Source organism: Gavialis gangeticus, unplaced genomic scaffold, assembly GCF_001723915.1.
Source record: "Gavialis gangeticus isolate Ggan-Ray unplaced genomic scaffold, GavGan_comp1, whole genome shotgun sequence".
NCBI classification, from domain to species: Eukaryota; Metazoa; Chordata; order Crocodylia; family Gavialidae; genus Gavialis; species Gavialis gangeticus.
In genome coordinates this window covers 52,736,064-52,748,949 of record NW_017729031.1, presented here as the reverse complement: position 1 = coordinate 52,748,949, position 12,886 = coordinate 52,736,064, and the positions used below count along the sequence as shown (strand labels likewise).

The following is a 12,886-nucleotide window of genomic DNA, read 5'->3' as shown; positions in this document are numbered from 1 at the left end:
ACCACCTGCCAAGCAGCAATCAGCTAGTGCGGGCTTCCCCCCCCCAAACAGCCGGGAGCTGGGCTAGACAGGGCAGCCACTGAGAGCGGGTTGGGGATGGGACCTGCGTAATTCAGAGATTCAGCCGAATCAGCAGCAGCCAAACTGTGGAATCAATTTGGGACAGTGATTTGAATTACCGAATCAAATCACTGTCCCTTGAATCAGCCAAATCTGAATCTGAAGTGAATACTAGCCATTTCACACAGGCCTACTTAACAACAGTATATGGAGATAAGAAATAACAGATCTGATTACCCAGCCAAAAACCCTCTGGTATCTCTGCAAACTTGTGTACACAGTCAAGCCTTTATGTCTCTCTAAAAGTGCAAAGTTTCAAGAAGTTAAATGAATAAAGGATATCAAATAAGAATGCACTTTTTGTAGAAAACTGATTAAATTGAGGCTTCCTGACCAAAATCTGAGGCTTCCTAGTTTAAATCGTGCTTTAAATCATGATTTAAATTGATATGATTTAAATCAAATCCACCCTGGGCAAAACCAAATATTTTTTTCTGAAACCAATGCTAAGGAAACAGCAGAGATGCTCTGGCTGAAAATTGCCAAGAAAATTCAGCTTCAGGGAGACAACGGATATATAATTTTAGCCTATAAGCAACTGAGAGTTTGGTTAGTGCCGGGTAACTTTAATAACAGGTGGCATTGCAGCCCCACACCCATAACGCATTTGGAGAGTGCCTACACACATCAAAAGAGGAGTATATCAAATCAACCTCTTTCTTGGAGAAAATAAGGAAGCTTAAATAAAAAGCTTCAGTTCAAATCAAACAAAGCAAGCATAAAGCACAATGCATGTATGATAATTATGTAAGGAACTTTTATGTAAATACACTTCTCAATATTTTCAGTATCCCTGGAAAGGTAATGGTCCATGGGTTTCATATTAGAAATATTAAATATGATATAAAAATCAAGAAAAGCATTTTGATAAAGGCAATCTAGGTACTTATATGGATCTCCTAACTATTATCTCAACGGCAATCCTCTTCTAAGTAAGTATGTGAGAAGCAGATACTCTTTTTCGTTGATCATAAATACATTCCTATTACTAGACAGCCCCATAAAAAGATCTTATAAACCCATTACACGTTTAAAGAAAAACTTCTTGAAACTGAAATCAAATTCTCTTCAGTTTGTAGGGGGAAATGGCCTTGATTTTGTATTAAGCCAAAGATTTGAGATATTAGGGGAAAAATAGACTTAGGTTTATTGAGATCAAGAATCAAAAAACTGGTCTGGAACTTAAAAGGACCCTGAATATTCTACAGCTATGGAATTTGTTGCAGAATTCATATGTTGCTGAAGATGCGTCTTAGAATAGCAATTCGTTCAAAACTGTACCCCTTGAGGTCCCACAAATGGCTAAGTCCCCAAACTTTTGTTGATGGGGAGGGGAGGGAAGAACCCAAGAAAAGATTACCACATTCTAAACTGATACAATATTTATTTTTGAAGCTCCCTGACAATCAGAAATAATAGCTTAGAGAGAGAATCAAGAAATTCATCTCTATCAAATGTAAATTCTGAAACAGACAAACACACATTTAAAAGTTAGCCTTATTCATTATTTTACTATAAGCATTATCTGAAACATGCAGTTAGCAGGCCAATCCTAATCCCTGACAGCCCCTTATGCTTTTCCAAGTACCAAAGCCTCCAATCATCCTTTACCAAAATGCCGAACTTTCCATCTTCCCCTTCCAAATTCTACAATTATATGTTGTCAATGCAAAAACCTAGGCCCCATTATGGATTTAAAATACCATGTATATTATGGTTCATTTTACAGAAAGTAAAATAATTAAGACCCCATTTGTACAATACATCTGAAATGCCTACAAGATGTTTAGAGGGCCAAATAATCTAGGGATCTTGCTGCAGCAGGTAGATCCAGTATGCCATGAAATACACAGATTCTTCAATTCAGACAATATATTAAGAAAGTGTGGACAATTCAAACAGCATACAGGTTCAGGCAAGACATAATGCAGCACAACACAAGGTGTATCAACCACATTTACCTTACTCTTCTCAAAACAGATTATCCCTATTTAACATGTTTAAATTTAGATTTTCAATTTTTATACTACAAGATCTTCTGGACAAACATTTATTATGTTTGTACAAGGACAAACACAAAAGACACTCAACAAGGTTAAAGCATCTAGTATTTCATTTTAAACCAATTAAGTCCAAAAAGATAAAGGCAGCCTCTCAAACTCTTCCTGAAGCTTTTATTGAAACAACTGTGAGTTAGCTCTGAGGTATGCATCAAGAACAATGTGTTGCTAGTCAAGCCAAAGCAGTGAAAACAATAATCCAAAATCATAATTTGGCTATAATCTATTTGGAACATACTGAAGCAACTAATTCAGAGACCACTGTAGCCCAAGATAGGGGCATTCTTCAGGAAGTCATGACAGGCAATTTTATAAGCACATATTCCATGATGAATTTAAAGTTACCATAACAGATGAAGTCTCTCTCATTTTTCAAGGATAGAACCTCATCTCAGGCTTTTCAAAAACTAGAATTCAAAAGCAAGCTGGAATTCTCAGCAGTAAAAGGCAATACTATCCCTTTTTATTTGAGGGGAAAATATTCATTTACCTACAGTAGTTCTTTGAGATGTTTGAGGTGTAGTATGTATGGATCTCACACAAAATACTTTTCTTTCTTTCTTACCTTTTTTATTTTTTATTTTTTTACATAGCACCATTTAAGAGGCATACTGTGCAAGATGCAGGGTGTCCCATGCTTTGGCATCCTTTCATCTACAGGAGACGGTGGATATTGCAGCCTGACGTAGATGGCTTGCAGTGTCTCATGTGACTAAGTAGTCCAATCTGAGATTTGTATGATCTGTGGCAGGGGTTACAAAATGTGTATGTTATGGTTGGGTGGTTCAGGAGCTGCTTGCTTCCTATAGACTCTTTTCTCTTCAAGCTGCTGGAGCCAATTTCTGCCATGGACTCTGATGCCCTGGTAGAGACAATGACACCACTTGTTAGGATCGATTGCTAGATTTCCCATTGGTCAGGATCGATTCCAAATGCCTTCATATCTCACTTGCATGTGTCTTCATAGTGAAGCTTGGGGCATTCTATTCTTCTTGTTCCCTCTGATTGTTCCCCATATAGCATGTCCTTGAGTATGCATCCATCTTCCAGCCTGCTCAGATGGCCTAGCCAATGCAGCCATGTGTGTGTGAGTAGGGTCGTCACACTTGGCAAATTTGTCCTTTGAAAAACCTCTGGATTGGTAATTTTATCTTGCCATTTGATGTTGACTATGTGGCATAAAAAATGCAGGTGGAAGCTGCACTGTCTCTTGATGTTTATAAGTTGCCCATATTCCCTCCCCATACATGAGAGTGCTGAGTATGCAAGCCTTGTACACTAGAATTTTGGTCTTGATGGTAAGCTTTGAGTGGTTCTATGTTCTTTTAGTTAGTCTGCTGAAGGAGCTGGCAGCCTTTCCAATGCAAACATCCAGTGAGCGGTTGGTGGTCACTGTAGAACCTAGGTAGCTGAAGGGTGTTCCATGCAACCGCATAAAGCAGGGGTGATCAAAGCCTGGCCTATGGGCCAAATCCAGCCTCCACTGCCAAGTCATCCTGCCCATCGGGCTCCCATGGGTCCAAAAATTTGCTGGCAGGGGAATAGTGGCACTACTCCTCTGCTACCAAATTTCTGGACCTGTGGGGAGTGCCATGGGCTGGACAACATGGCCCTGCATGCTGGATTGGGCATACAAGGCAGAAAAGGGTCTGATCCCTCCACGTGGGGGAAAAAGAGGGCTCTGGGGCCTCGGGCAGGTGGGTGAGGTTGGCATGAGGCCTGACCTGGGTGTGCAGGGCCAGGCAGAGGCAGCGTGGGCCCCAATCTAGCCTGCAAACCAGCCATGTGCTACAAGATTGACTACCACTGACATAAAGGGGAGAGTTGCTATGATATTTTCTTTATTCCCTCACTACTCAAAGTTCTGGAGAGCTTTAAAAAGCAAGATGGGTTTATGGGATACATACTGACTATACCTCCACACCTTCAAAACCATTCAGACCTGTCTGATAGCCTGATTCCTCCAGAGTGCCAAACCCTTGAAATGTGTGGTCCAATGAGCTCCCCAGCCTTTCCCTAAGACAACTTTGATCAATCTCTTTGTTGGGAGGGTACTGAAAATAACTCCTCTTCCCGGATATTTGTTGAGTTTCACCATTAAATCTTCTTTGCTGGGTCACTGAAATTTTATCTATTTGATGTCTTGGCAGAGTCTAGACCAGGGGTGGGCAATTATTTCAGCTGGGGGGCCGCTTGATGACTTTTGGTGAGCTGTCAAGGGCCACAAGGATAGCCCTGCCACCCCTATATGATTAGCTTTTTCTGGTTTCAGTATGGCCCCCTCCCCCCACCCCTCAGGGAGTATTTTGGGGGAGAAGGGGAGGGATTTTTGGTTGCAAAGGTCAGGGGTTAGAACTTCAGACCCAAGATGGCAACCAGAGGGCGACACATGGTGGCAGAGTGGGCCTGGCCCGAAGACAAACAGATCCAACCTGCAGTGCCAGAAGCCCCATGTGCTGGCATGGAGGCAGCCTGACCCAACCTGGCACAAAGGTACGCAGTCCCAGCTCCAGTGCTGGGAGCCCCAAGTGCTGGCACAGATCCAACCCAGCCCAATGGCACACAGCTCCCAGCTCGAGTGTCAGAAGCCATGGGGAGTTGCATACCATCAGGCCAGGCTGGCTCCATGCCTCTATATGGGGCGCTCAGCATTCCAGCAGAGAGCCACCTGTGGAGGCACAGAGCCGGCGCAGCACATAGTTCCCGGATGGAATACCAGGAGCAGCACAAAGCCTGGCTGATCCAGTCACACGTGGCCCCCCGCTGCTCCCAGCTGGCATTTAGGGACCCCCATGGAAGTGAAAGCACAGAGCTGTCCCAGCCGATCCTGATGATGCATGACCTCTGAAAGCCTGCACCTCCCACTAGCTTCAGAGGGGTAGCTGTGGACTCGCACTAGTCTCTTGGAGGGGCCTTGCAAGTCAGATAGAAGGGTCTGGCAGGCCGAATACGGCCCATGGGCCCAGAATTGGAAGAAACATAGGTGAAGTCTCACAAGTGGCACCATATACAGGCATATTGACATAAAACCCAGCACTGCCAGATAAATCTGTACTGCATCCAGTTTTGGGCTCCACGATTCAAAAAGGATGTGAAGAAGCTTGAGAGAGTCCAGAGAAGAGCCACATGCATGATCAGAGGTCAGGAAAACAGACCTTACGATGACAGGCTGAGAGCCATGGGGCTCTTTAGCCTGGAAAAGCGCAGGCTCAGGGATGATCTGATGGCCACCTATAAGTTTATCAGGGGTGACCATCAGTATCTGGGGGAACGTTTGTTCACCAGAGTGCCCCAAGCGATGACGAGGTCGAATGGTTATAAACTACTGCAAGACCATTTCAGGCTGGACATAAGGAAGACTCTTTACTGTCCATAAAGATCTGGAACAGCCTGCCATTGAAGGTGTTCAATGTAGGTGCTTGAACCACCTCCAAAAGCAGATTGGTGCTTATCTTGCTGGGATCCTATGACCCCAGCTGACTTCCTGTCCTTTGGGCGGGGGGCTGGACTCAATGATTTTCCAAGGTCCCTTCCAGCCCTAATGTCTATGAAATCTATGAAATCCACAGGGTAAGTCTGGTTAATGTCTGTTAAAAGGAAGAATGCTTGGAGTGACTGGAACCTTTGACTCCAGGTCAGAAAAGGTACATGTGCCTAATCACAGCTGCTTTACGTTCCATCACCTGAAAAATGAAAGGAACACGGCTCAGACTACAAAATAGGCACAAAATATACTTAAAGCTCTTTGCTCCATCTTGATATCTCCCTCTAAATACCAGATGTTAATTCCCTGCCTCTTATGGGGAATAGCACAACCTCAAGGCAATTTGTAAATACTCTTGGTGCTGGGTAGGACTTTACACCGACAGTGAGTCACTGAGCTCCCACTGTGAATTTCACGTACATTCTATGTAGCAGGAATAGGACAACAGTGCAAACAAACGTCTCGCAAATGGTAAACTATGAACCAGCCTTCAGTCTAAAGAGACAGGATAAACAAAACAAGTCTTATCATCCTAAATCTGATGGCAGAATATATACATGGTTAGTCAGGGATTCCTTGGCTGACTAATTCCATGGCATAATGTAACACTTTTGACAATAAGGATGATTTCCTGATGTAGGAGAAAGACTTGCATTTGGTGAATAAAGTTGGATAATTTGTCACATATAGTTGCATTGAGATGGGCAAGACAATCATTGAAAAAAATCTAACAGGTACGTTTCTTGTCAATTTTGGTGTTTTCTTCACTATTGCCATTACCAATGATCCTGGCCTTGAATAGGCCTAAGTAGACTCAAAGTTGTTTTCAAGGGTCCTGATATCGCTCCTCTTCCTGCCAAATGTAGCCTGGGTAAAAAGAAGACAACTAGATCCCTTTGACCACTTTCACTATCCCTTAATTTATAGAACTGTGCTTTCAGAATGTCAAAATGTTTGTGTCGTTTCTCTTCTATAACAATTGTTTCAATATTCAGGCTCTCTACTAGATGAACTGGATGCCTGGCTGCGGGAGCCTGTGGTTTGCCAGTCTGCAGCCACTTCTGCTCCAGTAGCCGAACCTGTTGCAGACCAGCAGCCAAGCTGCAGTGGCCCAGCACCAGGCTGCGGCCCAGGGATTGAGAACCCCTGCTTTAAAGGCATCGATTAGTGCAACTCTCTCATCAGGCAACAAGACTGAGTCATGATTGCTCTATCAGTGCTCCCAGGTGACATCTAACTGCAGTGTTGATGGTCTAGGTAGCAAAGCCATCAGGGAGCCTGATCATCTCCTCTCGTGAATGGAAACTATCTGGTACAAGATGCTGGAAATGACAGTTCTCACTAGATATAGTACAGTCTTGTTGGCATAGTTTTGCAGTAAGTACTGACCATGTTGCAACTGGTCATCTCAATGTTGTTCCCATCTTTTTTACCTCAGACCTGTAAGCAGCCCTGCAGTCAGTGCTAACAATTTACATACTACTCATTTGGCAAAAGATTTGAGACTTATTTTTCTGAAGCAGTTACTAAAATGTAAGATAACATGACTTTACATGACTGGTTTACAAAACAAATGAAACAACCTCACACTATTTGTGAACCAAAAGTGTTTCCAAGAACAGTTAGTGCAGAGCAGCTAGTATGCTGCAAATTCACATTCTAACTTAATGGGTATTAAATTCCCAGGGCAGGCAAACCCTTAGCCACCTAATCTTACAGGCCTAATGTCACTTCCCCTATTTCCTTGTAAGCTGTTCCTTCCAGCCCTACCTTTGTATTAGGGCACTAGCACTGGTTTCAACAATGAGGCTGCCAGAGTCAGAAGAGACACTAGGTACCAAAATGGTATCTAGCTTCAGCACTGAGACTGATTGGTGATGTCAGCAGCTCCCAGGACAATGAGACCAGTATCTCTTTCAAGTTTTCTTGTTTATGTTCTTTCTGTTGTTATATTCCAGGATGTGATACCAGCACAAACTGAGGATGGCTCTTTGGGTTCCTTGGAAATAGGCGAAACCTCCAGGTCTGAAGCAACAGGCATCAACTGCTTGACTAGGTATGTTTTTAGCCATAAACCTACCAACTTGCAAGTCCTTGATAAGAAGAATTTACATGGCAAACACTTAATAGGGACAAGGCTTTCCCAAAGAGGAAAAAGTATGGCCTGTACCAGAGGTTCCCAACCCTCGGGCCGCGGCCCAGTTGGGTGCCAGTCCGCAGTATGCTGGTCCAAAGTCACTTTCAATCCGCAGTCTAAAGAAGTTCAGAACCACTGGCCTATACCCATGAACAGGGAAACAAGTCTAATGTAGGTCAGGAAAAGCTTAAACCCTGAAGGTTTATAGTCTGCCATGGTAACAGTTGCAAACACCTTATCCTGCAGCAAACTATGGGGAACTCTTCCTGATAAAAAGGAGGAAAGAGTTTCAGGGGCCTGGGACATAAGTTTGCAAACTAGAGGCTTAATTGAGGATAAGGAGAGAGTATTATTTCAAGTTACTTCTAAAATGAAATCTGAAGCCTGGAATGAGGTGTAGGGTCACGTTCCATCTAACAACTAGGAATGATCAAACAAAACTAATGGGGTGCTGTGGATCAAGCCTGTGGTGGAAGTATGGCCCAACACAGTTCACACACACACCCCCCCAACAGCCACTGCTAATTTAAAAAAAATCATGGAACTATTTTTCTGACGACTCAGAAAAGAAAAAAAAAGAAACTACCTTTTTATTCAAGCAATATTGACTGAGCCAATGGAAAAAAAGGCTTACTATAAGGAAAAAATTATTAATGCCTTGCTCTCTTCCCAAAGAGAAAAAACTCCATTTAATTTCAGAAGCCTTGAAAGCCCTCCTGCCATTTTCGATCATTTCATCAGCAAGTAAGAAATCTCTTCCCTGGACATAACAATCACCCAAGTCAACTGACAGTTACTCAAGTCTATATTTCCTTAACTCAGCTTTGTGTAGCACAGTTTTCAACAGGATGGGGCTCATCTATAATATTAAACTGTGAGGATATTTAAATGCACTATTTTTTATTTAGTTTTTCTTTAAACCCCTCCCTCTTCCTTATTAGTTATTTTCTGTATATTTAAGACATTTTACTTACACTCTCCTCTAAGATATCTAACTGTGAGCAACAAAACATTTTAGTCTGGAGACAGGTCACTAGCTCTTAATAGATGATAAAGCACAACTGTAATTACCAGCTTTTAGTCTTCTAGTCTAGAAAGCAGGTGTCCAAGTAAAATTTCAAACAGCCTACACTGTTCAAGGGCATAGTTTTGGGACTGAAAAAGACTATGCACATACCCAGACTATGCACTTACACTGAGTCAATATAAACAAAGCTCAATTTCAGTAAAAACTTTTCACAGTTTCATTAAGACTGGTTACCTTGTTTCTCAAAGTCCTTTATGCCTTTCTCAGGAATCATGAAATGGACAGGACCTAGCCAGTGCAGAGCTGCTTTAGAAACCTGGAAACTGAGTGCTGAAACAGACTAGAAAGAACTATGCAGTCAGAGGACAATTAAGTTACAAAACAGACAGGGGGGCTGAGAGATCCTATTGTGCTTAAGTGGCTTAGGCACTTAACTGATGTGCAGGAACTTGAATTTGTTAGGATATAAGCATTAGGCAACAAATTGAGACTGCCACTGTTGTTATTCAGTTAAGGAAATTATGCACTTATCTGATAAGCAAGTAAGTGGAGTATACCGTTGATAATGTCTCAAGTCCAAGGTGTAATACCAGAATTACATGTGCAATGGATATTGCTTAACAGGTTGTAGCAGAGATGACAAATGTTGAAAACTGCCTGAGAATTAAAAGGTTTGTTTGTACAACATCATATAATCTAACATAATTCACAACTCAGCAAGCCATTTGAAACATAATCAGCAGCTGTATGCTATGCTAGAGATTCAGGTTTCTTTGCAACTATGCAGTATAAACTTTGCAAGTATATGCTATACTGATATCTTTAGGAAGTTGGTTACAAGCTGAAGTAAAACCATTATGGAAGCATTTAGATAAGGGTGCCTGAGGATCCTTCCAAGGGTGCCACACAGTTCTAACACTGTTCAGTGTGCAAACATGATTTACAGAATAAACCCAGAGGTTTCAAACAGGAATCCCTACTGTTAAGACATTCTGACCTCTTGTACTCAAAAGCACTGTACTATCATTTCCAATTAAAAAAACAAGTGAAAAGCTAGGAGCTGTAATTTTCCAAGGGGTGCCTTGGATTTATTGAGGGATGACTCGAGCCTAAAAAAGTCAAGAACCACCAATTTAGATACATACTTTTATATCGCAGCATGCTAGGTTCCCCATTAACACCTTGAAGAAAGAGGGCATGCACTAGATGGTGAGACTGATTTTCTTTCCAATAAATCAGTTACTGAACACTTAGTTAAGAAACTATACTAGAAAATATTTTTCAGTGTCAACTATTAAGTCAAAATTCAGAACATGGGAGATCAAGTTATTGTATACCAATAATTCTGTCTTTCCCATATAGTAACCAGACAAAATTTCATCTGAGCCAGGCAAATGGCAGATAAAGTTTGCAAGCAAGTTCCACACTTGAGTCTCTCTACTATTAATAGAAACCTGGGCAGACTGCAGTGACCGAGGTTACGTCAGGCTAGAAATCAATGCTTCTGTTGCCTAAATCTACAGGAAGGCTGCCCTTAACATCAACACATAAGCACATTTTACCTACTTACAAGCTTCAGTACACACAGAATTGAACCAGTTTAACTAAAGATACTGTAACATATAGTAATTTAGTTAAGTTAGTGAAATTGTATGTCAGGATACTCGAGTTTAAACCCCTCTTAACTTTTACTTAGGTGTTCCCCATACACAAAACTGTATCAATTTAACATAAAATCTTTAAGCAGGTACAATTTACATTTGGAGACCAGGCCTCTCACAACATTAACTGAAGACTTATTAGAACAATTTTATTAACGTGAATAATACTTCCCAAGGGGGGAAAAAAAAAAATCAAACAAATACAGCAATAGCTAAATAGTCACAACCCTTCTTCTTCCTTCCCATTTATCTGAACTGTATTATTAAATACATAAAATAACTACCCTTTCACATAACACTCATAGCTATTGAGTGAAAAAGCAGAGACTACTTCATGGTTTTGTTTTTGTTTTTTAATTTGTTCACTGTGGATTTAATTTCATTTTTCTTTATAAAGCCAATTTCCCCCAGAAGAAAGAATTTTTTTAAATAGAAAACTATGACAATAAAAATTATTAAAATGCTGGATGAAATGTCTTCTCATAAACTACTATCTTGAATACATATTTTCTCAATTCAACATTGCTCCTGCATGATGTCCAAGTCTGTCCATCTTGAACCATAAGCAACAGTGACAATAAACTCTTTTGGCCTCCCAGAACCAAGGGGGCAAGCTGGACTAATTTAAATAATTATTTTAATCACTAGAGGGAAAGCTTTGATTTAAAACATCAATTTTAATCAACTTTTTCTTTTTGTACTTTAGTTATTTCCTAAAGACTAATGCTTGCTTATAGGTTGATATACCCATTAAAGCATGTAGAGTTACAACTCTGTAAAACCTTTGCAGTAAGTTTGATACAGCTTCTTACCATCTAGGAACATATACTGTAACTATATGCATTTATTGAAGCAGCTACACAATTTAATAGTCCACATTTGTAATTGGTTTTAAATGGTGACTATAGTACGCTGCTGATGGGCCTGCAACAGGATCAACCACTTGTCTACTGTGCCATATTTACAAAGTTGGCCTCAAAAATCAGGTCATCCTCTTTCCCTCCCCCCTCAACCAATTCTTTCTTTTTATAAAAAGTGTGCAGTCTGTAATTAAAAGTTTCTGATAGAGGTTTGTGGGTTCAGTGTATATATAATTTTTATTTTAAATATTTGAGCTATTACAAATAATTCAGGCCTTAACATAGTTTGTATTACATTCAAACTTCATTTAGGATTATTTTAAAAAATAAACCATTTTAAAATAACAAAATAAAATAACTCCACTGTATTTTTCTGTAACGTTTAGGAGAGAGCTGGAGTGGAGGCAGGACTGATAGTGCAGACACAGCTCACTTCTGCAGAAAAACAGCAGCACCTCAAATCCCAATGGTAACGTGCCATGATGACCAAGGGAAAAAAAAGAAGGAAGGGACATTCCCTCCTGAGAAGAGGAAGGAATCTCACTGACAGAGGGGGCTGGGAAACAGGAATTCAGGAGACTGGCTAGAAGAGAAAGAAGAGGAAATACCCTCCCAAACTAGGGGATATGACAGAGTTAGTTGTGGGCAACAGAAACAAAACATTCAAAGCAGAGAAACTTTTTTCAAAAAATAGGGAAGGCTTCATGGAGAGAGAGCCCTAGAAGCGTGTGAGGAGGGGAGGAACCCAGGACAGAAGAATACTTCAGATCAGAATGACTGAACATGTAAGGGGAAAAGAAAGGCCTCCTCTTTCAAGGCTCTGGTCTGGCCCCCTGCAAGGGCGCAGGCCCTGGGACTGGGAGCGCCTAGTCTAACACCACCTGATGCCTCTGGACACTGGGGCGCGCCAGGCGCCATTCTCTGGCTGTCAAACCCAGACGCGCGCTCTCCACGGCTGGTTTTCAATTGAGCTGTTCCCCGGGCCACCCGCTCGTGCCTCAGGCCTGCTCCCCGACGCCCCAGGGCAGAGGGCCGCTCGGCCCCCCGGCTCCCGTGCCCCTCGCGGGTCCCCGCGCTCCCTCGAGCCGAGCTGAGCCCAGCGCCCGCCGCACTGGGGCGCCACCGCTGGAGGAAACGCCCCAGCTCCCGAGCAAGGCGCTGGTGCGCGAGGGCCCGCCGCCACCGCCACTTGTTTACTAACTTCCCACCCGCCCCCCTCGGCCCAGCGCGGAGCCCTCCCGGCCCGGCGGCGCTCACCCGGCCTCGCGCATGACGTTGCTGTCGCCGCAGTCGCAGGCGCCCCCCGCCTGGCTCCGGAACATGTTGTAGTCGTGGCCGCCGTGCTCGCCCTGGTGGAAGCACTCGGCGCACAAGCTCATGCAGGGCGAGATGCCGCACGTCCGGCAGCGGTAGGCCACGAAGTTGGCCGTCCACACGAGGCCGCACAGCGTGGCCGGGTCGTAGGCCCGCACCGCCTGCACGAAGCTATCCCACGGCTCCCCGCCCGCCAGCAGGCAGCGGCACCACTCCAGCGCCT

At 42.8% G+C, this 12,886-nt stretch overlaps 1 protein-coding gene across 1 annotated transcript in view; it reads right to left on the bottom strand.

Moving 5' to 3' along the window:
- Positions 1 to 12,886, bottom strand: part of UBR3 (ubiquitin protein ligase E3 component n-recognin 3 (putative)) — a 354,426-nt gene that overhangs the window by 335,311 nt on the left and 6,229 nt on the right. Inside the window, exon 2 of the mRNA XM_019522846.1 lies at positions 12,607 to 12,884. Within this exon, the coding sequence (XP_019378391.1) occupies positions 12,607 to 12,884 (278 nt within the window). The remainder of the gene's footprint in view (positions 1 to 12,606; positions 12,885 to 12,886) is intronic.